Source organism: Myotis myotis, unplaced genomic scaffold, assembly GCF_014108235.1.
Source record: "Myotis myotis isolate mMyoMyo1 unplaced genomic scaffold, mMyoMyo1.p scaffold_m19_p_14, whole genome shotgun sequence".
In the NCBI taxonomy this organism is placed as follows: Eukaryota; Metazoa; Chordata; class Mammalia; order Chiroptera; family Vespertilionidae; genus Myotis; species Myotis myotis.
In genome coordinates, this window is record NW_023416318.1 from 836,995 (window position 1) to 861,353 (window position 24,359).

The 24,359-nt window shown below is 57.8% G+C and overlaps 1 protein-coding gene across 5 annotated transcripts in view; it reads left to right on the forward strand.

The window, feature by feature from the left end:
* Positions 1-24,042, forward strand: part of POLR1A (RNA polymerase I subunit A) — a 78,040-nt gene extending 53,998 nt beyond the window's left edge. For 2 of the 5 annotated variants that reach the window (XM_036333916.1, XM_036333919.1), the window contains 15 exons: positions 683-835; positions 2,072-2,154; positions 4,268-4,433; positions 5,244-5,465; positions 6,230-6,444; positions 8,455-8,622; positions 9,456-9,591; positions 10,290-10,447; positions 15,981-16,107; positions 17,647-17,757; positions 18,343-18,642; positions 19,505-19,705; positions 21,307-21,424; positions 22,199-22,363; positions 22,678-24,042. In XM_036333916.1, the coding sequence (XP_036189809.1) occupies positions 683-835; positions 2,072-2,154; positions 4,268-4,433; positions 5,244-5,465; positions 6,230-6,444; positions 8,455-8,622; positions 9,456-9,591; positions 10,290-10,447; positions 15,981-16,107; positions 17,647-17,757; positions 18,343-18,642; positions 19,505-19,705; positions 21,307-21,424; positions 22,199-22,363; positions 22,678-22,778 (2,424 nt within the window). In that variant the 3' untranslated portion in view covers positions 22,779-24,042. The other 3 variants (XM_036333917.1, XM_036333918.1, XM_036333921.1) reach the window with 3 other exon arrangements.
* The last annotated feature ends 317 nt before the right edge of the window (positions 24,043-24,359 follow it).

The window sequence follows — 24,359 nt, forward strand, 5'->3', positions numbered from 1 at the left end:
GCTGAGACCCTGCAGTTTTGCATGATCTGCTTTTTCCCATTTCGTAATATAAGCATTGTTCTAGAGGTTTCTAACCCTTAATTTGAGGCCCATTACCTCCTCAGATGACCTCAGTGCTATGGCACATTCGCACAAATTGTAGCAATTTTTAAAAAAATCTTGATGACCTTGAGAGGGTCTTAAGGACCATCTCATTGTTTGGGGACTCAGAGCAATAGGAATGGGCTTAAAGGCTGAAGGCCATCAGGGAGTCCCTTTGACTGAAGTAAAAGCCAGACACACTGTTCTCCACACCACCCCCCCACACCCCAAAAGTATGGTCAGTATTATTCTCTTTTGGCCTTAAAATTTAAGGAGCACTGTAAGTTGTTTTTCCTGCAGGCCTCAGTTTCCCATTAGAACCAGCACTCAGGTCCCTTCCAGGTAGAGCGTGATGATTCTGAAACATGGCTCCTTTTGCCGCCCATTTTACAAAACACCAAATGTGGAGTCTCTCCCATCCGCCAGCAAAAGGGAAACAATTATTTTCTCAAAACACAAGCTTCCCTGGTTCATTTACAAATCTAGGTTGGCCTTTAAGAACTCAGTTTCCATGTAGCTTTTTTCTGAAGGGCAGGCCCTCCTCTCCTGCTAGGACGAAGCATTGCTTAACAGATGTTTGTCTCGGGTTTCCTGTCCCCAGATCTCGTGCCTGCTGGGCCAGATTGAACTGGAAGGTCGGAGACCCCCACTGATGGCGTCTGGCAAGTCACTGCCCTGCTTCGAGCCTTACGAATTCACCCCCAGGGCTGGCGGCTTCGTCACCGGCAGGTTCCTCACTGGCATCAAGCCTCCCGTATGTATTTTGGGTTTTCCTTTTGGTGTTTCTCCTCATTTCCAGCTCAGTGGTAGAAGGCCTTTGACTTTCCCCAACAACTGTGAGCAAGTGGATATTATTCCAAGCCATTTGGTGCTTGCCCACTGGACCCTGTGGCCCACGAGGACCATAAGGACACAGCCATGCCATGTCCACCATTGTGACACCAGAGCCTAGCACAGTGCCTGGCACAGCGTGGAGCTCAGTGAGTGTTTGCTGATAAATGAGAAGATGAGTAAGACCAATCCCAGGTCCACCGTTTACTGCTGTGCATCCCCCCTTATCCAGTCTTACTGCACTTGAAGGTGACAGGGAAAGGGAGGCCCCACACCCCCACTATGGTCTCTCCATTGCCAAAGGGACCTCATGGAGATTTATTTCACAAGCCCCCAGCAGAGCTTCCCTGGCTCCTCCTGCCACTGGGAAGCTGATCAGCTGTCGCAAATGCCCAGTGTTCCCTTGGACAACAGACTCTCCACTAGGAGGAGGGTTTTCTCCTCAAACCTGTCAAACGGCTTCTTGAACGTTGGCACCTTTTGTTCTCTGCCGAGTGCATTTCTGCAAGGATGACCCTTGTGGTCAGACAGCTAAGTCCAGGTTGTAAACAGGAGCAACCCTTTGTTTCAAGGCTGCCCCTGCTCCAGGGCTCCTGCCTTGGCTCCAGTGGTCATCCCTGGCCTCTGGCACGGGATGGTGGTGTGCCGACAGAGACCAGAATTTTTAAAGCTGGTTGTGACCCCGTAGTTAGTCATGCAACCGCTGTAATAGATAGTGATGGCATTGGTTACGCAAAGAAACAACAGGCTGATACAGAGAGCACACGGATGGGGTAGTTTCATGAAGTTCTAGTTATATCCTTATGTGCATTTGTGTGTGTGTGTACGCTGATTACTGTTGTAAATGTATTTCTTACTGTGGGTTGCAATCAAAGAGTTTGGAAAACACTCTTACCTCTGCTAACACTGTGGGAAGTGGAATTCAGATGTGTGGGCTGCACATGTGCAGGCAGACACCTGGCCCCTTGAGCAGGTCCTGTCACTTCTCATCCACGCTCCCTCTGCTCTCGGGCAGATAAGACAGCAGTCACTGGGCCGTTGGAGCTGTCAAGGGCCCCAGGAGATGAGGCGGGGCTGCTGAGGGTGGGCCTGAGCCGTCCTCCCGAAGCACGCCGTCCTCACTGCCGCCTCTGGGACCTGGGTCCCGCTTCTCCCGCAGGAGTTCTTCTTTCACTGCATGGCGGGGCGCGAGGGCCTGGTCGACACCGCTGTGAAAACCAGCCGCTCTGGCTACCTCCAAAGGTAACGCCCCTGCTCTGCCCCGCTCGGTGTTGGTCCTTTCACATCTCAGTGACGGTTCACTTGGAATTTCTTTAGATGGAAAAACGTCTTTAAAATGCCCACGGTTATCCTGAGACAGAAAATAGCAGATATTCTTCCCCTTCTAAAGAATTAGGAGCACATGAGTGCAGACAAAGGGCCCCTGCGTTCTGAGGGAAGTTACGGGTACGGGAAAGGTCTCGGGGGTGATGGGCTGGTCCTTCCCCCCAGGAGGGCTCAGCAGTCCAGGACAGCCAAGGGGCTGCCGGGCTCGGGTCCCTGCCTATGCGTCTGTGATTGCGGTTACTGTTGCTCCAGATGCAGGTGCCATTTTGGGATCCCCAGCCTAGACTTACCTGTTCCCTCATCTCTGGGAGGAAAGAAGACAAGTAGCCACTCTCACGGGCCTGTTGAGCAGGTTGGGGGAATAAAGCTTCAGTCTGGACAAGGCCTGACTCCAGAGGGCCCGGCAGACGGGCTAGTAGGTGCCTGCGTTCCAGCCTCTCCTGGGATGCAGCCGGGTGGCTGTGCCTTGGGGACTTGGGGTAGTGGTTTTTCATGAGCCCAGGGAGCCAGTGGTGTGGGAAATGTAGGGACAGCAGAAATAAGGCCTGGTTTTAAGCACATTCTCAGGGACTCGCTGGCTGCGCACAGGAAGGCAGAGCTCCTTTCCTCTCCCCTCAGAGGCCTGTCCGTCCCTCCCACTCTCCTGTGCTGCTTCTGAGCTCCACATTCCCAAAGTGCAGCCCTTATTTCGGTCCGTTCCCCTGGACGCCCACAGCTGCAGCCTAGGGGGTTGGCTGTCGGAGAGGAGCCTATCCGCAGAGTTGGCTGCTTCAGTACAGTGGGCTGAGCTCCCCTCCAGGGGCCGTGGATTACATGGCCAGTTCCTCCCACCAGCAGGGGTGACACCCCACCTCCATCCTTTTAAACCATTCAAGAACACGTGTAGTGTAGAACAGGCTAGAGAAAAAATGATCAACTGCATCTGGTGTGGGAGGACCTGAGGCCTCTGAATGCAGGGTGGGAGGGAGGAGGGTGTGGGGAGCCACAGGACAGAGGGCACAGGCGCCTGCTGCTGGAGGTCCGGGTGGAGGAGGCCGGTGCAGTGCTTCTGGCGATGGGTGAGGAGCCAGGGCAGCTGTGCGGAGCCCAGGCTGGGAGCCCTCAAGGGTGGCAATGGGGACAAAGAGGCAGATGCGGCAGAGATGTGGGGCAGCTGGCTGAAATGCAGGAGTGAGGGCAGGGCGGCGTCAGACCAGCTGTTTTCAGGCCTCCGTGGCAGCGCAGTGACGGAAAGCCAAAGGGAGAGAAGTGTGGGTGGTGCGAGGTGGCAGCAGCAGGGCGTTCAAGTAGGCACGTTTCAGTGGCCCCTAGATGAGGCCTGACGCTGGGGAGAGACCTGGAGGTGCAGCCTGGAGAGGCCACTGTTGTGCTGAGCCGCAGCCCTGGGGGCGCATATAGCCGTGCAGGGGGGACCCCTCCGTGTGTTCAGCATGTTCAGTGGGTGCTCAGCGTCAGCCTGGCTGGTGGGCTGGTGCCAAGGAGACAGTGCTGATAACACAGCTCTGCCCTTGGAGCCTGGGGAGCAGTGGCTCCTCGGAAACCTCCTCCTAAAGTGTCAGGAGGAGAAACCAGGGCCAATGGCCGAGTTAGGTAAGGGGCCATCACCGGGCAGCAGAAGGGGGAGAGGAGGGAGGCAGCTGACCGCTGGGAGAAGCGAGGGACAACGCCTGGTTAGGGGTGTCACATCAGCACCTAGTTCCTAATGTCCTCTGTGCCTCCGAGTGTCTCTGGACTGAGAGCATTGCAGAAGCTTTGGGTGGGGACACAGCCCCACTGCTCTGCCTGCCTGTGGCTCTAAGGGCACTGGCAGCTGGGGCTGGAGAGGGAGCCAGGGGCCAGCAGGGCAGCCAACCTCTCGGGCACAGGCTGCAGCCCCAGCTGGGAGACCATAGCTCAGAGCCTGGGCCGTGGAGGCTGTCTGTCCTGGAGGCTAGCTTGGCTGTGGAGCAGCAGTTCCTTCCCACCTCCCACCGCCTCCCTCCTGCCCTGGGAGGTGAGCTTGGTGGGCCCTGAGCCAGACCTCCCACAGGTGCATCATCAAGCACCTGGAGGGCCTCGTGGTCCAGTACGACCTGACGGTCCGCGACAGCGACGGCAGCGTGGTGCAGTTCCTGTACGGGGAGGACGGCCTGGACATCCCCAAGACGCAGTTCCTGCAGCCCAAGCAGTTCCCCTTCCTCGCCAGCAACTACGAGGTGGGTCAGGCCCCCGGCGGCCGGGGCCTGGGCTCTGGGCTGTGTCACGGGCCCCGTACTCCAGGCTCTGCCGCCCAGTTAGAGTGGCTGCTGAGACGTAGAAGGAGAAGAGTTTACAAACCACCTCGATGCTGTGCAACACTCGCCATTTCCACATCTGTCGGTGGACGGAGGTGGCAGAAAGGCACGAGAACCCCAGACAGCAGCTGCCGTTGGGGTGTTTGCCATGTGCGGGCCCCCAGCTCAAGCTGTGGACACTGGGTCTCATCTTCGTGTAACCTGGGGAAGGAGGCGCTCCGTCCTCTGCCCATGTCACAGCTGAGGCCACCGGTCAGAGCTTCAGTGCCTGGCTGGAGGGTGGCAGAGCCAGCGTTTGAACCCAGACCCAGACACAAGCCGTACCTCACTGCCCGGGGATGACCGCCACTGTTGACCGGCAGTCACCCCATTTTGCCGGCTGGGAAGCTGGAACTGGTGTGGCCTGTCCAGGGTCGCACAGGGATGGCCGAAGGAAGATTGCACGTGGCCGTGCTCCTCCATCCTGGCCCTGGCCCCGAGCTCTGGGCCACACTTCTCCCCTGTGTTCTGAAGGGGCCCTGCGTGTGCCCGTCTCTCTCCTGACTCCTCAGCTCCCGGGACCGCCAGCTCCCAGGTCTGGTTTGCACAGTGAGGCCCAATTAGTAGCAGGTGCTCAGCCTCTGACAGCTGTTGTGACAGCTCCGCAAGGCCCTCTTGGTCCGTGAAGTTGTGTGGCATGGCCTTGGGTCGCCCTCACCTCTTTGGTCTTGTGTGTGTGGTTTGTTTATTTAGGTAATCATGAAGTCGAAGCATCTCCATGAAGTTTTGTCCAGAGCAGATCCCAAAAAAGCTCTCCGCCACTTCAGAGCCATCAAAAAATGGCAGAGCAAGCACCCCGGCCCCCTGCAGAGGACGGGCGCCTTCCTGAGCTATTCCCAGAAAGTCCAGGCAGCCGCGAGAGCCGCCGGCCTCCAGGGCACCAGTCAGCCCGGCCGCAGTCCCGGGACCTGCCAGGTGACTTGGGGGGCTGTTTCCCTAATGGGAGGGTAATCATGAAATCTGGCTTCATTCACTGTCGGGAAACACATGGCAGTCAAACAGGGATGTAAAGAGGCGCTGCAGAGGTGTGGGCAGAGTTCCAGGGAACTGACCAGGACTGTTCACTTCGTTCCACGCCACCCCAGGCCGGAAGGGGCAGGGAGGGGGCTGTGGGCAGAGGCCGCTCGACAGGAGCCCTCAGTGGAGGGAGGTGGCCCACTTGGGGCTTCTCTGAGAGGGTGGGAGGGAGACGCCAGGGTTCACTCTCGCCCCTTCCCCTCTGCTGGGGAGGCCTCCTGGCCAAGCACAGTCAGGAGCCGAGAGGCAGGGGCGTGCTTTGAAGTCGCGGCTGTGGGACAGTGTGGGTGCAGGGTCTGTGAAAGCAGACGATCACCTGGCTCATGGCAACTGCATCCTGGCTGGCCTCGGACTGTTCTGCCTCTGCCGCCTGTCCTGGCATTATTAGTAACAGTGCCCTGTTTATTCTAAAAGAATCCCAGTGTGGACATTCACTCCCTGTCGTTGGTGGGCCAGGATGAAGAGCTCATAGAATCGGGTGGAGCAGTGAGCCCTGGACGGATTCAGTTTCCCTGTTTTAAGTGTAGAGCTGGGCTCTCAGGGTTCTGTCTCTCCCCACTCGCCTCTGAGGCCAGTGCCTTTGATTCTCCTTATCCCCCCGTGTCCCAGGAGAAGTGGCCGTGCTGGTGCCTCCTGTGTGGCTGAGCCACCCTTCCTTTCAGGTGCTGAGGATGTGGGGTGAGTTGGATGAGCAGAGCCGAAGGAAATACCAGAAGAAGGCAGCCCCGTGTCCTGACCCCACCCTGTCCGTCTGGCGCCCAGACATCTACTTTGCCTCGGTGTCAGAAACATTTGAAAAAAAGATGGACGACTACAGTCGCGAGTGGGCGTCTCAGGCAGAAAAAAGTTTTGAGAAATCAGAGCTTTCTCTTGACAGGTAATGACATGGATGCGTGGCTCGGTGCGTGCAGAGGGAAACCTGGTGTAGGCCCTTCTCTACCTCAGGAGAGGGGGGCAGCGTCCCGGGTGCAGACCCCAGCAGGAGGGAGGGCAGTGAACCAGAAGGGCAGCCTGCAAGCCCTGAGGCTCTGGATAGGAGACCGAGCAGGTGTGGGCATCCCCATCCGCCGAGAGGAGAAAAGAGCTCTGCCGGGACAGCCCTCAGAAGTGGCCTCTCTCCAGTTTGGTGTGATGGGTGTGGCCAGTTGGGAATCAGGGAGCCTAATTGCCATTCGGTGGCTTCCAACTCCGAGAGCAAATCGTTCTGCCTTATGACACCGTGCCTTAGCCGTCTGTGAGGGTTGGATCTGATTATCCCACTGGTCCTTTGAGCTTTGGGCTTTGAAGCCTTAAGGAAGAAGGAACACATGTTTTACTCTGGGCCCATTCACACACACAAAAGGGGGAAAAAACCCTGTGGTGTAGGTGGGTGGGAAGCCAGACAGGAACCAGCATCGAGCCACAGCGGGTTAAAACACCAAAAGTGCCCCAGGAATGGCTGGTGGGGCTGGTCTTGGAGGGCTGTCAGGGGTCCTGCCCTCGCTCACTAAGCCTGGCCTGCGGAGCTGGACGACCAAGAACACCTGCTGTGTCCAGGCTGCTCATCCTGCCCCTGCTGAAACCCGCCTGGTGCCTGGAGAGGTTGACAGGGTGCAGGGACTGCAGCGGGGAGATGGGACTCAGTAGAGGCAAGGAGCAAAGACAGATGCTGGAGGGAGGGCGGGGCGGGGCTCTCTTTACCCCTTAAAGTGGTTTCTCCAGCCAGGCCCCCGAGATTCCCATGTCGAATAAGTCCTACAGGTTATCACAGCTACCAGCAAGGCTGGCCCTACAAGCGAAAGTCCTGGCTCCCCCACCCCTCCTCCTGCTCCCCTGCAGCTCAGGGTGCTGCCCCTTATTCTCGGAAGAACCGTGGTGGTCCTCCCTCCAGCTGCACTCCATCAGGAACCGGGGAGAGATTAGCCCTGGGGAGCATCACGTGGGTTTGGAGGGCCGAGACGGGCCAGCGATCCTGCCTCGGTTCTGTCCTTGTTCTTGATTTGCTGTCAGAGTTGGCAGCCACTGAATGGCAGTGGGTTCCCTTACTCTCAGCCACACCCGTCACACCAAACTGAAGAGAGGTCACTTCTGAGAGCCTCTGTCCCGGCAGGGGCCTGTAAGCAAGCAGCAGGCTCGGTGCAGCTCCAACGTCCTGGAGGTATCTGAAGGCTGTCTGACAGGAATACCGATGTGCGCTCACACCTCGCTGGTTTGAGGTACTTGGGAGAGAAGACACATTGGGTTAATGCAAAGTCTGACTTTTAAAAAGAACTTGCATAGGAACGCACTTGGCTGCTTTCTCCTGCACTTGCACACCTGTCCATTTCATCTCCGTTTGATGAGCCCTTGTTCCATGTGTGGGGGGACAGTATTCCCTGCTGTTCTAAAAGGAAGAATAGTAACTGCAGAATTGTATAGGACCCACACTTCTGACGTGCAGCCGTTTGCACTAATTAATAAAATACAGCCCCACAGCCCCACCCCCTTACCCCACAGTTGCCTTGTGGACCTCGTCCTGGCTTGTACAGCAGGAGGTTTAACGTCTCCACACTCACAACCAGTGGGGCAAAGGGTTCACAGAGGAAACCCTGTGACTGGGGAGCTCAGACATTCTCACCGCTCAGGGGGCTGGTAACCGGTGCAGAGTGGACACATGGCATCCTCAGAGCCTGAACAGTCCAAGGTGGACGTGCAGAGCTTCACCACCCCGCTGGAATCCCTGCGGCTAATGAAGACATTCCAGGGTCGCCCGCAGGAATTTAAGGATGAGAGGATGATTTGTTAGGAAATAGCAGCCCAGAAGGAGGGAGAGGGACTAGTTCCATGCACCCTGGTTTTGGATGGTATGGACACCCAACCGACAGGTGGGTGGTGTCCGCTCCTAACCCCTGTCCTGCCCCACTTACAGGTTGCGGACCCTGCTGCAGCTGAAGTGGCAGCGCTCGCTGTGCGACCCGGGAGAGGCGGTGGGCCTGCTGGCCGCCCAAAGCATCGGGGAGCCCTCCACACAGATGACGCTGAACACCTTCCACTTTGCTGGCAGAGGGGAGATGAACGTCACCCTGGGCATTCCGAGGTGGGATACGGGTGTGTGCGATGTGGGATCTGTCCTAGCCCACTCCCGGGGAAGAACGCATTTCATTAGAGTGTGTGTGCGTGACCAAAAGTCAGAGCCCATCAAAGTGGGGATCAGGGTTGGAGTTTGGGGGACTCGGCTCTTCTGTGCAGTTTCTTTGGCTGGCCTCTTAGAATCCCCATATATCCTCTGCCAGCTCCTGTATCAGAGTTACCTGGATGCTTATCAATTTCCCACTCCTGGGGGCGGGACTCACAAGCCCCTGCAGGGCCACCTGGTTGCCCAACTGTGGGGCACCATCCACGTAGAACATGACCCACAGCAGCCCTGGCCCTGCAGGTAACTGTATGCAACCTGCAGGATGATGGCCAGTGGGCGAGAGGAAAGAGTGGGGGTCAGACCCACCTGCATCCATAGCTGGCCCTGCCACTGTCTGAGACGGGTTCCTTAGCTTCTTCAATCTCAGGATCCTCACCTGCGGGGCCCACCTTCCCACACAGCTGGGCAGGTTGACAGCTCAGGGGCAAGGCCTGAGCAGGGTGCCGGCACCCAGTAGAAGGGGCGTAGACTCTAGTTACCTTTCATTCATTCAGTAAGCTCTTAGTAAGCACCTGCTGTATGCAAGAAACAGGTGATAGGAAACGAGAATATGACCCAGTCCTGTCCTTGAGGAGCCATACTCCAGTGGAGGAAACAGGAGAGTCACTTGCTGTCACATGGGCCAGAGCATATTTCCCTGCAAGATCTCAGGATCTGCCCCACACCCCAAAGGGCTCTGACAAGAAAGGGGACCTGGGTGCCTCTTACGATCAGGTGTCCTTGTTCTGTGACAGGTTGAGGGAGATTCTCATGGTGGCCAGCGCCAACATCAAGACACCCATGATGAGCGTGCCCGTGCTCAACACCAAAAAAGCCCTGAAGAGAGTGAAAAGCCTGAAGAGGCAGCTCACCAGGGTGTGCCTGGGGGAGGTAATGATCTCTCGGACCTGCTGTAAACTGGCGGGGCCTGCTGCCGCCTGGGCGACCTGCTGCAGACTGGGGGGATCTGCTGCTGCCTGGGCTACCTGCTGCCTGGGCGACCTGCTGCAGACTGGGGGGACCTGCTGCCGCCTGAGCGACCTGCTGACTCGGGGACCTGCTGCCTGGGCGACCTGCTGCAGACTGGGGGGACCTGCTGCCTCCTGGGCAACCTGCTGCCTGGACGACCTGCTGCAGACTGGGCGACCTGCTGCAGACTGGGGGGACCTGCTGCCTCCTGGGCAACCTGCTGCCTGGGGGACCTGCTGCCGCCTGGGCGAGGCGTTTTCCCCACGGCCTCCTGTCAGGACTGTTCAGACCCTGGGCTCAGACTCTCACCAATGAGGGGGGAGCTTTCTCTGCCAGGTGCTGAGCAGGGGAGGGGCTGAGCAGGAAGCTTTAGAAATAATCTTGCAGCATTCTCGTGTGCCTTACAAATAAAGCGACGTCCTGGGTTAGCGTACCAGCCCTGCTGGAGCCCACGCCCGCAGCCGGGGCTATTCTCCGGGGACGACCTGTAGGCTGGGGAATTTCTTTGGTGTTTTGGCCAGTGGTCCCAGCCTGTCCCCCAAGCCCTCGGGTTTCCCATAACCCACCTGTAATGCCCTGGTACCTGAGCAGTTGGGTTCTCCCTGTGTATCTGGTTCTAGGTGCTGCAGAAAGTCGATGTCCAGGAATCCTTCTGGATGGGAGAGAAGCAGAACAAGTTCCGGGTGTACGAGCTGCGGTTTCAGTTCCTGCCCCATGCGTATTACGAGCAGGAGAAGTGCCTGAGGCCTGCGGACATTCTGCACTTCATGGAGACGAGGTCAGGACGCGGGCCGCTTTGTTGTTCGACTTTGTCGTGGGTCTTGAGCCCTCCTGGCTTCAGGACTCCTGGAGGTTGGGGCTCATTTGCCCAAATTAGTTCTTCATGGGAAGTGCTTACGGAGCATGGGCCCTGCAGCCTAATCTGGAAACCTCATCTCCACTCTGGCTTATACGTGTGACTGTACTGACCACACACCACTTCCTGAACCCCGTTCTTGCTGGTTGGTGAGCCTTCTCAGGTTTGTAGGCTTTCAGGCATGGAAGAAGGTGACCGCAGAGAGAACGGCCGCCACAGCGGGCCGGCGCTAGGTGTTCGTTTCTGACATGATGTGATTCCAGGCAGATAATGTAGTTCCTGGTACTTTCGTTTCCTGGGGATGAGCAGTACACCTGTGGCCTGCTGCTCGTAAGTGCCAGTTCGGGAACTGGGTTACCTCCAGCTTCTTACAGAGACGTTTGGGTTTCCTTCTGGTAGGGAGAATGAACATCCTTTTTCTCTCAAGTTCAAGTCACTGTTGGACATTTGAAAAGCACAGGCCACAGTGCTGAGTACACAGGAATGGGAGTGGGCACATCGGGTGGGACCAGCCAGCCAGTCAACAAAGCCCTTTTGATTTGCCAGCTGACCCCCGATCGAGGCATGCACGCTCGTGGCTGCAGGGCCTCGCGGGTCACAGGCCGGCGGGGCCGGTGGGGAAGGTGGGGAAGCTCCCGGCAGACGAGTGCGCAGAACCTGCCTCCAGGGGGAGGGAATGTGAGCCAGGGAAGCCCGATCTGATTTACAGAAAAAGAAAGTCCCCGCCCCATCTTTCTTCTGTCTTTGGTGGTTTGGTTACTTGCTTTTATCTTTATAAATAAGTTTCCTAATTTTTAAGCATTAGCAACCAACTCCTATCTTTTTAAAAGCCTGGTATGGCCCAAATAGATCCCATCTCTTGGTGGGATTTGGCCACAGACCACAGACCATCTGCCTCTAACTTAGACCGCGTGGCAGTCTCTAAGCTGCTCAGAGAGAGAGCCCATGGCGGACAGAGTAGCAGCGGAAAGTCCATGAGTTCTCTTGTCCCACAAACCTTGCCTGGGTGACACCCACTCAGAGGCTGGTCATGAGGCAGTGTGGCCAGGAGAGAGCGGCTGTCCTCCCCCTGAAGCTGTGAGCTGACTTCGGGCTGGTCCCTATGCAGGTGGCATTTAGGATAGTGAGTATTGTGGCAGATGGGGAGCTCGGACGTGAACTCAGCCCTTTGGATCCTGTCCCGGTGCCCATGAGCCCGGGGTGAGGCTGTCACTGGCTGGGCCTCGGGAACACCTCCATCGCTGTCCACCTGGGTAGGAGGTTTGTTCTCTCAGGCGGCCCGTGCTCTCCTGGTGCTGGCATGTCCCAGGAGACCCGTCTGTGCTCAGCCTGCCAGCTCATTAATTACCCGGGAGGAGCGGCCTCCCGGGCTGCGTGTGTGCTGGCCACGCTGCCCTTTTCTGGGAAATGGAGCTAGGACCATGTGGCCATTGAGCATTGTCAAGAGCGGGGAGTGGGATGCTCCGCCCCATTTCTAGTCGTCTGAGGCCCGTGAGCAGGTGGGTCTGCAGGAGGCTTGCACCAGGCTGTGTGGAGAGTTCCCTTCACTTGCCTCATCTTGGGGAGTTGAAAGTCCATCACCTTTTTTTTTTTTTTAAATTTCAGAGAGGGAAAGAGAGAGAGATACATCAATGATGAGAGAGAATCATTGATTGGCTGCCTCCTGCACACCCCCTGCTGGGGATCGAGCCCGCAACCCAGGCATGTGCCTCTGCCTGGATTGGAACCCAGGACCCTTCAGTCTGCAGGCCGACGTTCTACCCACTGAGCCAAACCAGCGAGGACGAAAATCTATCACTTTTAAAAAATTTCTTCTTGATGAAGGACGGGCTGGGCTTCTTCCAGCAGTGAAAGACTTTTTTTAACTCCCACTTTGTATTTCGCTTGTGCACTTGAAAAGCTGTGATAAAGCCGTGTGCAGGAGCTCTGGTGGAGCTGCTCTGTGACTTCAGCAGAATGGGCCCGAGGTGCGGGAAGGAGCCGCATGTGGGCTGGGGCATGGCCAGGACCCCTGTTGTCAGGTGTGGGCAGTGAAGCCCCCGGTAAGGCCTCTTACAGACACAGGAAGTGTGTGCGTGCTGCAGAAGCGTGACCCTCCCACACAGCTGCTGCTTCATTTCTCCCTCCTCGTTCCTGCCCCCTTTCCTCTCTTCCCTTTCCTCCCTTTCTTCCCTTCTCCCCCAGCTGTGGGATTATGATACTTTTCTTTAATTCAGGTATAATTGACATTATATTAGTTTCAGGTATGCAACACAGTGACGCGACATTTTTGTATATTGTGAAATGGTCACCACAATAAGTCTAGTCACCATCTGTCACCTTACAAAGTTAATACTATATTTTTGACTGTATTCCTCAGGCTGTACACTATATTGCCGCGACTTATTTTATAACTGGAAGTTGATACTTCTTAATCCCCTTCACCCATTTCGCCCCCTTCCTCCAGCCCTCTCTTCTCTGGCACCACCCATCTGTTCTGTGAGTCTGGGTTGTTTGATTTGATTTTGTTTTTTAGATTCCACATGTAAATGAAATCACATGGTATTTATCTTTCTCTGTTGACTTATTTCACTTAGCATAATACCTTCTAGGTCCATTCATATTATCACAGATAGATTTCATTCTTTTTAATTTATTATTATTTTAGAGAGAGAAGGGAAAGGGATGGAGAGATAGGAACATCTACGAGAGAGAAACATCATCATTTGGCTGCCTTCTGCAGGCCCCCTACTGGAGATCGAGCCCACAACCTGGGCACGTGCCCTGACTGACTGGTAAATCGAACCAGTGACCTCTTGGTTCATGGATTGATCCTCAACCACTGAGCCACACCAGCCAGCTCATTCTTTTTTATGTAGATACTCAGTAGTAGTCAAATTGCTGGATCATTTTTGAGGAACCTCCGTATTATTTCCCATAGTAGCCGCACCAGTTTACATTCCCACCCGCAGTGTAGGAGGGTTCATGAGACTATTGTAACACAGATGGGAAACAACACATATAGATCACAGTGACACATACTGTACTGGCAGGTAGCTCTGAACACGTACATAAATTATCTGGGGGGTGGCATGGGGTGGGGTGGAGAAGTGGAAAGAGCCTTGAACTAGGGTCGGTGTGTAAGATCTGGCCTCCGGTCCTAGCTATGAAAGGACCAGGTGGGCCATCTGCAGTTCGCGCTTCTGTGAGAACGACTTTGAAAACAACAGGTGGTGGAGCTATTGGCAGGCACTTTGGGAAACAGCCAAGGGTGTGTTCTCTGTTTATAATCATTTATGTGGAATGGGAGCTTTCTGTGCAGCCTCCCCTGCTGCTCCCTCTCAGTTGCCATGTCCTGACAATCAGCCAAGCCTTCCTGGGGCAGTCACTGGGGCCTTCGTTCCCTTGCTCTCGGAGTGGCACATGGTTTGCGCCTCCAGGAGAACTCGCACACTGGCAGCGTGTCTGCCACTTTCCGGTCATGTGTTTAGTCTAGTTTTTCACCTTCTCGTGTGTTCTGCGCCAGTCCTGTTCACCAAGAGCGGCAGGTGAGGTGGAAAAGATTCCTAACCAGGGAGATTAGAGGAGGCCTCTTGGAATAACATCTGCACTTAGACCCAACCTTGGGGTGGGGTGGGGTGGGGTGAGGTGGGGAGGATGCAGCTCCATGTTAGATAAGGGGCTGGGGAGGTCGCTAGCAGAGCTAATGGCTTGAGCATGCGCTCATAGCATGCCCAGAGGTGGGTGGGAGCAGATGTGTGATTGGGGTTGAGGACAGTTGTGGGGGGACTTGGGATGCTAAAGGGAAGCGCCTCAGGTGGGTGATATTGCCCCAGAGTCACCGCCTGGTAAGTCAAAGCAGCAGCCCCTGTGGCCGGCCCAGTGCTCCACACCTGGTCCTCTCTCCGTCCCTGCATCTGCATAGGGGGCGGCAGGGGCTGGGAGTGGTCCCTCTGTGCCAGGGAGGTCAGGCCTTCTCTCCAGGCTCAGGGGGAACAGGATCTGGAACCAGAGCCTGTCCTTTTAGAGACTTTGCTTCCCAGTTGGAGCCTCTTTCTAAAGGTAAGCCTGGCCTCCCCCATCGGGCCCTCCGCTCGGTCCCCAGTGCCTAGTGACCCAGCTCTTCCCAGGTTCGTAGGCGGGAGCCCTTTCCTGCCCTTGGTAAACCCACATACAACTAAGTTTTAAAGAAGAGTGAGGAGGGAGAGCGGCAGTGATGTTGTTTATAATCCCCCAATAGTAAGCACGTGACCTGCCTGCTCCTCACATTAAGACTCTAAACTCCTGGCTTTCATCCTGGCTGTGCCCCGGGGCACAGTAAAGGCTCAGAACACTGGCTGGCTGCCTGGACACCGGAGGCACCGGATACTTCACATAATTCAGAGCAGTCCAGCCCTACCCGGTTTGGCTCAGTGGATAGAGCACTGGCCCGCGGACTTGAAGGGTCTCAGGTTCGATTCTGGTCAAGGGCACATACTTTGGTTGCAGGCTCGAAGGTCCCGGCGTGCGTGTGGGAGGCAACCGATGGACGTATCTCTCTCACATCTGTTTTTCTCTGTCTCTCCCCTTCCCTTCCATTCTCTCTAAAAATCAGTGGAAAAATATCCTCGGGTGAGGATTAACCAAGCAAACAAAAGAGCAGTCCGTTTGGTATGGTTGCAGCCTGATGAAGCAGGTAGAGAGTAATAAACACAGCAGCAGGGGGCGGGGTGGGATGGGATGAGTCCCTAAGGGAACAAAAATATCTCAGGAGGAGAGAGGGGGGCAGGAAAGGCCCCCTAGGCTGTGCTTGAATTGCTTCTTTTAGATTGGTTTGGTTCTAACCTGATGACAGGATTTATTGCCACAAAGTAAGTTATCGTTGCCTTTGAAATTCCACTGAGCCTGTCCACAGCTCTTTCATCAAGTTGCTGGGCTTCCACACCAAGGAGACAGGAGTTGCCAGGCCTGAGCTGTCGCACTTTCTGGAGATGCAGGGGCGGGCAGGCAGGGGGAGGCCCTAGTCCTGGCTGGACCCCTCTCCTACCGTAGATTTGGTCATTTGTTAGATGACAGCCACAGCTGCACCAGCTGTCGTTTACTGAGCATCACGCTGCCAGGCCCTGTGGCCGGTGTTAGACATAGTGTGATTGCTAAGCCTTAAAACAAGTTGCATGAAACATATTGATACCCACTTTTCACAGACGAGGGAGTTAAAGACTATCGTGCTCAGAGCCACACTCCCTAGGATGGGCAGAGCACGTGTTCAGTGCAGGCCTGGCGGGCCGGGCAGCCGTGTTCTTTCTGACGTGCCGTGTGCCATTCAGAAACTGCAGGAGGGAAAACGTGAGCTGAGCGGGAGGCCAGGTCTTGGAATAGCCCCAGCCAGTATCGGCCTACGTGGGTGGGAGATCCCCGGACAGAACTTCCTACCCCTGCAGCAGGGGGCGTGGAGGTGCTGTTCCTGAACGCCTGCGTGGCCTTCTTCCCGCTTTAGATTCTTTAAAATCCTGATGGAGTCCATCAGAAAGAAGAACAACAAAGCGTCAGCCTTCAGAAGCGTGAACACACGAAGAGCTACCCAGCGGGATCTGGACAACGCGGGGGAGTCAGGGAGGCCTCCGGTGAGTGAGTCCCTCAGGGGTCCTTGGGGACTGGCCCAGGGAGGGTCTTCTCTCCTGGGACAGGTCCATGACTGTTCTCAGCGCTCCTCAGCCCCTCCCTGTTGCTGGCCCATCTCTCCACTTACCTTAGCATTTATCTGCTGTGTTGAGAGCTGAAAAGCAACATTGACTTTTCAGGTCTGGTGGCCACACAGGGGAGCAGCGTGGTCTGGTGGACGCGCAGGGGAGCAGCGTGGTCTGGGGGCCTACGCAGGGGAGCAGCGTGGTCTGGGGGCCTTGCAGGGGGATCAGCGTAGTCTGGGGGCCTTGCAGGGGAGCCGCGTGGTCTGATGGCCTACGCAGGGGAGCAGTGTGGTCTGGTGGCCTACGCAGGGGATCAGCGTGGTCTGGGGGCCTTGCAGGGGAGCAGTGTGGTCTGGGGGCCTTGCAGGGGAGCAGTGTGGTCTGGTGGCCTATGCAGGGGATCAGCATGGTCTGGGGGCCTTGCAGGGGAGCAGCGTGGTCTGGTGGACGCGCAGGGGAGCAGCGTGGTCTGGTGGACGCGCAGGGGAGCAGCGTGGTCTGGTGAGCCCTGGTTAGGGCCCCAGGTCATTCATTTGTCTGCTCCCAAGGATTCCACTCCCATCCCTCCCCCCAAATTGATTTTTTTATCCTGAGGATAGACTCAAAATAATGGTACTTGCTGGGTTTTTGGAAGTTCTTTTTGTATTTCATTGTTCTCTGCCTTCGACTTACCTAGGCCCAGTGAACTGAGGCCAACGGGTACTGGCAGGGACCAGAGGCATTTTGAAGCAGGGCAGTTGGACTTCAGTGGCCAAAAAGGAAGGAGCCAGGGAAGAGCCTTTGGACCCGAGGAAGTGCGGGGGCAGGTCCCGGGGTGTCCTCTGAGCCGGGGTTTGTTGCGCTGTACTTAGGTGGGGTGCAGCAAACACTGACACTGCCCTTGCCTGCTCGGTGACCTCAGCTGTGCCACCTCCTCTCTCTGGGCCCGTCTCCTCATCCCTAAACTGAGGGACTGGCCTCGACCAGAGAGCATTCTGGGTCTCCTGCCATGGACGGCTACCAGTTGGCTAACTCCGGCAGAGATGGGCATGGACTGTCTTTGAAAGACTGCTCAGTCCTTATCATTAAATCACTCAGGAGACTGAGAAACTAGGAGCCAAGGTCAGAAAGGGAAAGGTATAAATACTTGGTTTCTAAAATGCTCAATATCCCACCATGACAACCCTTACTCTTCATCTCCACCTGCAACAAAAATATCTGGAACAGGATTTTGCACCATCTTGTTTTAGTGACTTGCAGAGTCTGGGCCCTTTAAAAAATTGTTTTAAATGCAAGATTTTGCAGGTGGTCCATGTAAAAACGGAGGCCGAAGAGGAGCTGTGGAATCAGGGCTACACAGAGTAGTCGCTGGGTGGACGCCTGGGGTTGGGTGGGAGGGTAGGGGGGAGGTAGGTGCATCGGTCGGTGGGTGGACAGGTGGACTCCCCGGGCAGTAGGTACTAGAGCGCATCTTGTTCCTCCTCGGCCTCACCGCAGGGAGAGCAGGAAGGCGAGGAGGGAGAGGAGGAGCACATTGTGGACGCCGAAGCGGAGGAGGGGGACGCCGATGCTTCTGATGTCAAACGCCGGGAGAAGCAAGAGGAGGAGGTGAGGGGTTCCGGCTGGGGTGAGGGGCTGTGGTCACGCCCCCCTCTTCCGTCAGACCCAAGGGGTCATTCCTGACACATAAGGCTGCTCTTTTGTCTCTGCTGGGACCTGTCAGGAACCTTGGAGCCAGACCAGCCTGCCCTCACTCCTCTGCTAAGAAGATGGTGTTCTCGGGGCAGGCACCGGGCGGTGCCCCCCAGGGCGGCCCTGTGGGTCTGGCTGTCCTGGACCTGAATCAGTGTCTAGGACCCAGCGACCTTTGGCAAGGAGGCGAAGTCAGGCTGCCTCCCGTTTCTAAAATGAAAATATAATACCTCTGTCCTCTCCCCCAGACCAGTCCTCTGCTGACATGATGGCTTAAGGACAAAGAGCAGGGTTGGGGGGCTGAGGGGATTCACAAGGTGAGGGTGAGGAGGGGCATGGGCACTGGGGGGCTGGCATTCCCAGGGGACGGGCCAGCGGGGCAAGGAGGATGGCGGCCCAGACCACAGGGCAGGTGGGGCCCGGGTGGGCCGGTCAGATAAGCCTCTGTGAACAGCCAGAGCGATGGGGGCCCAGCCACAGCCTGCGCTCCCTCCCTGCCAGGTTGACTATGAGAGCGAGGACGAGGAGGAGGGGGAGCAGAGTGACGACGAGGATGTGCCAGAGGAAGGAAACGTCAGTGGGGAAGGTGCCCCCACAGCCCAGGAGCAGGATGAAGAGGGGGGCTCAGGCCCCGAGGAGAACTCGGCCCCTGCCCCACCCTCGAGGCAGCCCCGGAAGCCCAGCAGCAGCCAGGAGTCCCAGGAAGCGGAGGCCGTGGAGCGCCGGGTGCAGGCCGTCCGGGAGTCCCACCCGTTCATAGAGGACTACCAGTACGACGCCGAGGAGAGCCTGTGGTGCCAGGTCAGTGGTCAGTGCCGTGGGGCGGGGGCAGGCAGGTGGCGGGAGGGGCCTGCTGCTCAGCGCCCTCCTGCACTGGCCAGGCGGCCATTTGGGGCCCGTGAGAGTTGGTGTCTCTCTTTAATCCCAGGGCCCTTAAACTCACCTGTGGTGACAGCTGTGGACCCTCTGCCCCAGATCACAGCCTCACAAATGTGGCTTTCAAATCCTTAGGGGGCCACTGCTCTGACTTTCAGGAGGAGTGTATGTGGGCCTGACCTGCCAGACCCTGTCGGTGCTTTCACACGTCGCCTCATTCAGCCCTCGGTTCAGCAGGTCGTCAGCACACGTGGAAGCTGGTGGGGCAGCAGGGCACTTATTTCTGCCGCCTGCCGCCCGCCGCCCCTGGTCTCCGACGTGGGGACATGGCTCCCTCGCAGGCTGGTGGTGTGGAGGCCCAGACAGTCCACACACAGCTCTCCTGTGCCCTGGTCCGGCCAGTGGTTCCCCTGTGGCAGTGCAGGCAGGAGTCACTGACCAGGATCACACAGATCCCTGTGTTGCTTTGTGGTCACTGAAAGGGTCGCGAGGACGATGTTGGGTGACGTGAGTTTCACCGTTCTCACCGACACCAGTGACACATCGCTCCGCCGTTTCCACCGTGGCCTGGGGGACTGGAGCTGCTGCTCTGTTTGGTCGGCTTAGCCACAGGTTCACGGTGCAGACTCACTGACCCAGCTCGCCCAGCAGGGCCACCTGTCCCCGGCCAAGGCGCTTACTAAGAGGGCTTTGGAGGGGTACCGCGGGGAACCCGGTTGGCGTGGCCTCTGTCCCGTGCGGGGCTTGGGCGGCCATCTCCCTGGGCTCAGCTCTCCTCCTCTGGCAGGTGACGGTGAAGCTCCCGCTGATGAAGATTAACTTTGACATGAGCTCCCTGGTAGTGTCCTTGGCCCACAGTGCTGTCATCTATGCGACCAAGGGCATCACGAGGTGCCTCCTGAATGAAACCACCAACAGCCAGAACGAGAAGGAGCTCGTCTTAAACACAGAAGGAATCAACCTTCCAGAGCTGTTCAAGTACGCCGAGGTATGGCCCAGGCCCTCTGCTGGCCGCTGAGGTACGGCCCAGGCCCTCTGCTGGCCGCCGAGGTACGGCCCAGGCCCACTGCTGGCCGCCGAGGTACGGCCCAGGCCCTCTGCTGGCCGTCGAGGTACGGCCCAGGCCCTCTGCTGGCCGTCGAGGTACGGCCCAGGCCCTCTGCTGGCCGTCGAGGTACGGCCCAGGCCCTCTGCTGGCCGTCGAGGTACGGCCCAGGCCCTCTGCTGGTGCACGGCCAGCGTTGCCTTTACCTCGCACTCGGGGCTAGGTCCAGCCACTCTGCTCTGGTGCTTCTGAGCCGCTGGTGCTTCTAGCCCAGGGTCCCCAAACCAAGTTGGCATGGCCTGGCCCCCCTGTGTGGGATCTACCATGCACGTGAGCCCAGTTACTGCTCACAATACAGAACCTGCTTAACTGTAACCCCGAGTTTCTCAGACTGGTCCTATTTAATAAAAGGGTAACATGCAAATTGTCCTTAGGGGCGGGATTTCAATCGACCAGGAGTTGGATGTGTGCTAACCACCAGGGGGCGGCAGCCGGCAGCCACTAGGGACCCTATCCGTGCATGAATTTTGTGCACTGGGCCTCTAGTTTGAGTATAAATGCTTTTCCTTGATATTAAAACCTTTCCAGACTATAGTTGTAAGAAAGAGTTTGCTGAGTTGCTGGCCTGGGAGCTGCTCACTTTATCTGGTGAAGTAGGCCCTGGGCATAGAGGTGGTCCAGGGCCAGCCCCCAGGCCCGGCCAGCAGAGGCCCATGTACCTGTCCCACCTGCTCTGCCAGCAGGTCTGTCCTTTCGTCTGAGCTCACCTGGCCTCTCCCACCTCCCGGAGTCCCCCATGGCCTCTGAGATTCTCTCAGCCCCTGTGCACAGAGTACTGGGAGCTGGGACCCCTCTCACCCGGGTCCTCTGGTCCCCAGCAAGCTGCAGCGCTCTCCCGCCTCGCAGACTTCCCCCACAGCAGCTGCCCACAGAGGCCCCTTCTGCCTGGGACCCTCTCACCATGTCCTCCTCCGGGAGACAGAGCAGGAGGGTTCGCGCCTGCTGAGAGGCAGCCAGGGCGAGCTCCGTGGCATCCTCGCGAGTTCGTTTAAACAAGGCCAGACGAGCCCCCAGGTCTACCGAGGTCTTCTGTGGGGGTGACTGCCATCTCATGGAGCCCCATCGGGCCCCCAGGGCGGCCGAACTGGACCCTGACGAGGCCCAGGTTACACCCTGCAGCTGACTGTCCCTGCCCAGGTGCCTGGACAGGTGTCTGTACTTCTGCTAGGGAACTTTCCTCACCCATTGAGGGGTGTCTCGATCCTAGGAGACAGGTCTTTCTGTTAAATAAACAAAAACAAAACAAAAAAATACCTTGACTCTAAAGCGGGCGTCCAGTCCCTTGCTCTGGCAGCGAGGAGCAGGCCTGGGCCCAGCCAGCGTCCTGTCGGCAGCTCTGCCCACACTGTTTCCTCTCCATGACCCTGGCGGCCACTTTGTCATCAGTTGTGCTCGACTGCCACACAAGGAGAGAGCAGCCTGGGTGTCGCCTGTGGAGGGAGCAGCGGCCGGGCCCTCCCAGTCAGTCCCTCCTCCCTCCCCAGGTCCTGGACTTGCGCCGCCTCTATTCCAACGACATCCACGCGATGGCCAACACGTACGGCATCGAGGCCGCCCTGCGCGTGATCGAGAAGGAGATCAAGGACGTGTTTGCTGTGTACGGTAAGAGACTGGACAGCCATGGGGAGATCGGGGTGTCGTCCAGCAGCTCCGGGGAACTAACATGAGGTACAGTGAGTGTGTAGCTGTTGGAGGCCCTGAGAGTGACCAAGGGAAGGGGCGACGTGTGTTTCAGTCTCATGTGGCAAGTCCCACCATCGAGGGCCACCACTGTGTCTTGCCCGCCGGCCTCTGAAAGCTCCTGCCTGGTAACTGTTAGGTCCGCACAGCAGGAGCCAGGCCAGGAGACGTGAGCGTTTAAGAAACTGTATTACATCCTCTGACCGCGGCTGAGACCCGGTGTCGGCGTCAGCACCGAGGGAGTGTTTGTTCTCTTCGAGAGGGGCTGGGTCGGGGTCGCACCAGCAGCTGGGGGAGCTGCCTGAACAATGGGGCACCTTGGAAGATAGCAGGATGTCTGGTGGGCACAACTCGGTCAGGCAGAGGCGAGCGCGAGCCGGCTGCAGAGGGAATCTCGTCTTCTGCAGGTGCAGGCCGTTTGCTTTAAGCTATGGGGGAAAACCTTATAACAGTTTATTTCAGAAAGCAAACCAGGGCAGCACATCCGAACAATAACTTGGCCTGTCCAGCCGTCAGGGTTTCAGTTCTCGAGTGAAAGCAGTGCTGTCAGTTCTCACGCCCCGTCTGGAGCCTGTTTCCTGTGTGGCTGGCGACGGCGGAGCAGGGAGGCAGTGTAGCGAGGGAGAAGGGAGGGACACCTGTCGGGAGCCACTGCCCCAGTGCGGCCTCCTTCCTGATGTTGCTGCCCGTTGACAGGCATTGCGGTCGATCCCCGCCATCTCTCCCTGGTCGCCGACTACATGTGCTTCGAGGGTGTTTACAAGCCTCTGAACCGCTTTGGGATCCAGTCAAACTCGTCCCCTCTGCAGCAGATGACGTTTGAAACCAGCTTCCAGTTCCTGAAGCAGGCCACCATGCTGGGTCAGTGTGGGCAGGACCCGGCCCTCCTGAATCTGCTTCGGGCAAATGGGCTGTTCCTTGGGCATCTTTCCCCACGCCTTCCTCTTCCCCTTCCCCTTCCCCTTGCACACAAGCAAGATCTCATGGAGGAAGTGGTTGGGAGGGGTGGGCAGCAGGCAGGGAAGCGCCTCTGTGTTTTGAAGGGAAAAGGGCCTTCTCTCAAGTGCAGGGCAGTGAGCCTCTGGGACCCTGGGCTGCTCCAAGGTGCCCTATCCACCCCCTCACACCACCCCCAGCTTCTCCCTCAGCCACCTAACACGTGCTCTGTCTCCCAGGATCCCACGACGAGCTGAGGTCTCCTTCCGCCTGCCTCGTGGTTGGGAAAGTCGTCAAGGGCGGGACTGGCCTGTTTGAGCTCAAGCAGCCCCTGCGATAGCCGCCACAGCCGGCTGCCTGGCCTGGAGTGGCCCTGAGGACCCAGGAGGGCCGGCCTGGCCTGCCCTTCGGTGAGAACCAGGAGACCAGAACCCGGTGGTCCAGTGACAGTGCAGAGCACAGCAGTGACGCTGGGTTCCGAAGAGCAGCTTCCCCAGGAAAGTGGCAGCGTTGATCATCCTTGCCTCTCTCCATCTCAGGACATACACAAGGTTCAGCAGGGCCTCGGGGATGGCCCCCTGTGCCACAGGAGACTTAGAGGTGTGAACCCTGGCCCCTCCAGGTAGAAAGGTGAGGACCGTTGCCCTGAGCAGCCATTGACTGCAGGCGGGATCCTGGGCTCCAGAGCAAGGACAGAGCCCCCTGCCCACGCCCGCCCTGCCGCACCAGCTTGTGGACAGAGCCCGCTGCCCACACTCACCCCTTCTGATAGAGCCCGCCGCCCACACTCACCCCTTCGGACAGAGCCCGCCGCCCACGCCCGCCCTGCTGCACCAGCTTGTGGACAGAGCCCGCCGCCCACACTCACCCCTTTGGACAGAGCCCGCCGCCCACGCCCGCCCCTGCTACACCGGCCCTGCGGACAGAGCCCGCTGCCCACACTCACCCCTTCGGACAGAGCCCGCTGCCCACGCCCGCCCTGCTGCACCAGCTTGTGGACAGAGCCCGCCGCCCACACTCACCCCTTCGGACAGAGCCCGCCGCCCACACTCACCCTTTCGGACAGAGCCCGCCGCCCACACTCACCCCTTTGGACAGAGCCCGCCGCCCACGCCCGCCCCTGCTGCACCGGCCCTGCGGACAGAGTTCCCCAGACTCCACCCAGGCTCTTTCCCTGGGCCAAGCACAGGGTGGCACAGACCTCCACCCACCCGACTTCTGGGCCTGGGCCCTGCTGGCCTGTGGCCACATGTCCTTCTAGGCCAGATTAGCTCTGAGTCTGGGCTGGTCTCTCCAGGGCCCCAGCAGCTCACCCTACACAAAACCCAGTCGCCAGCCAGGCTGCACTGTTGGAACCAGCTGCTTGGCTGTCTTTCTCTGGCTCTGCTCTGAGGCCACGCCCCTCTGTGCAGACCCTGCTCCGTCTGGCCTCCCGTGGTCTCTGGCACCACAGCCAGGGGCCCTGACATGAACCGAAAAGTCAGAGGACTGTGCGAAGGCTCAGTAAAACCAGGGGCTGTTTCTATTTCTGTCTAAGGTTATTCCAGCTCAGGCTGAGTAATAAACATCACTGGAACTAGCTATTAGGAGAGAGAAAATTTAAAGCTTGGGTTTTTTTTATTCTTTCCTTGGTTTGTGGTTTCTGCATTTGTGATGTGAGAGCTCAGGACTGGGATTTCTTAGCACAGTCGCTTCTCGGCTCCTCTTCCTGTTCTTGGCAGAGGACCTGGGGGAGAGCTCAGCCCCCACAGCCAGCCCTATGACCCCAGCCTGCCCCTTCCGCTGCAGCCTGTCCCTTCTGAAGCCAGCTTCTGGCCCCAAGGCCAGGAGAGCGGAAGCCAGGGGGGAGAAGCTGTGCATCCGGGTGGGGAGAGTGACCACACTGCTTCCTCTAGACATGTGACGGTCACAGCTGGCCACC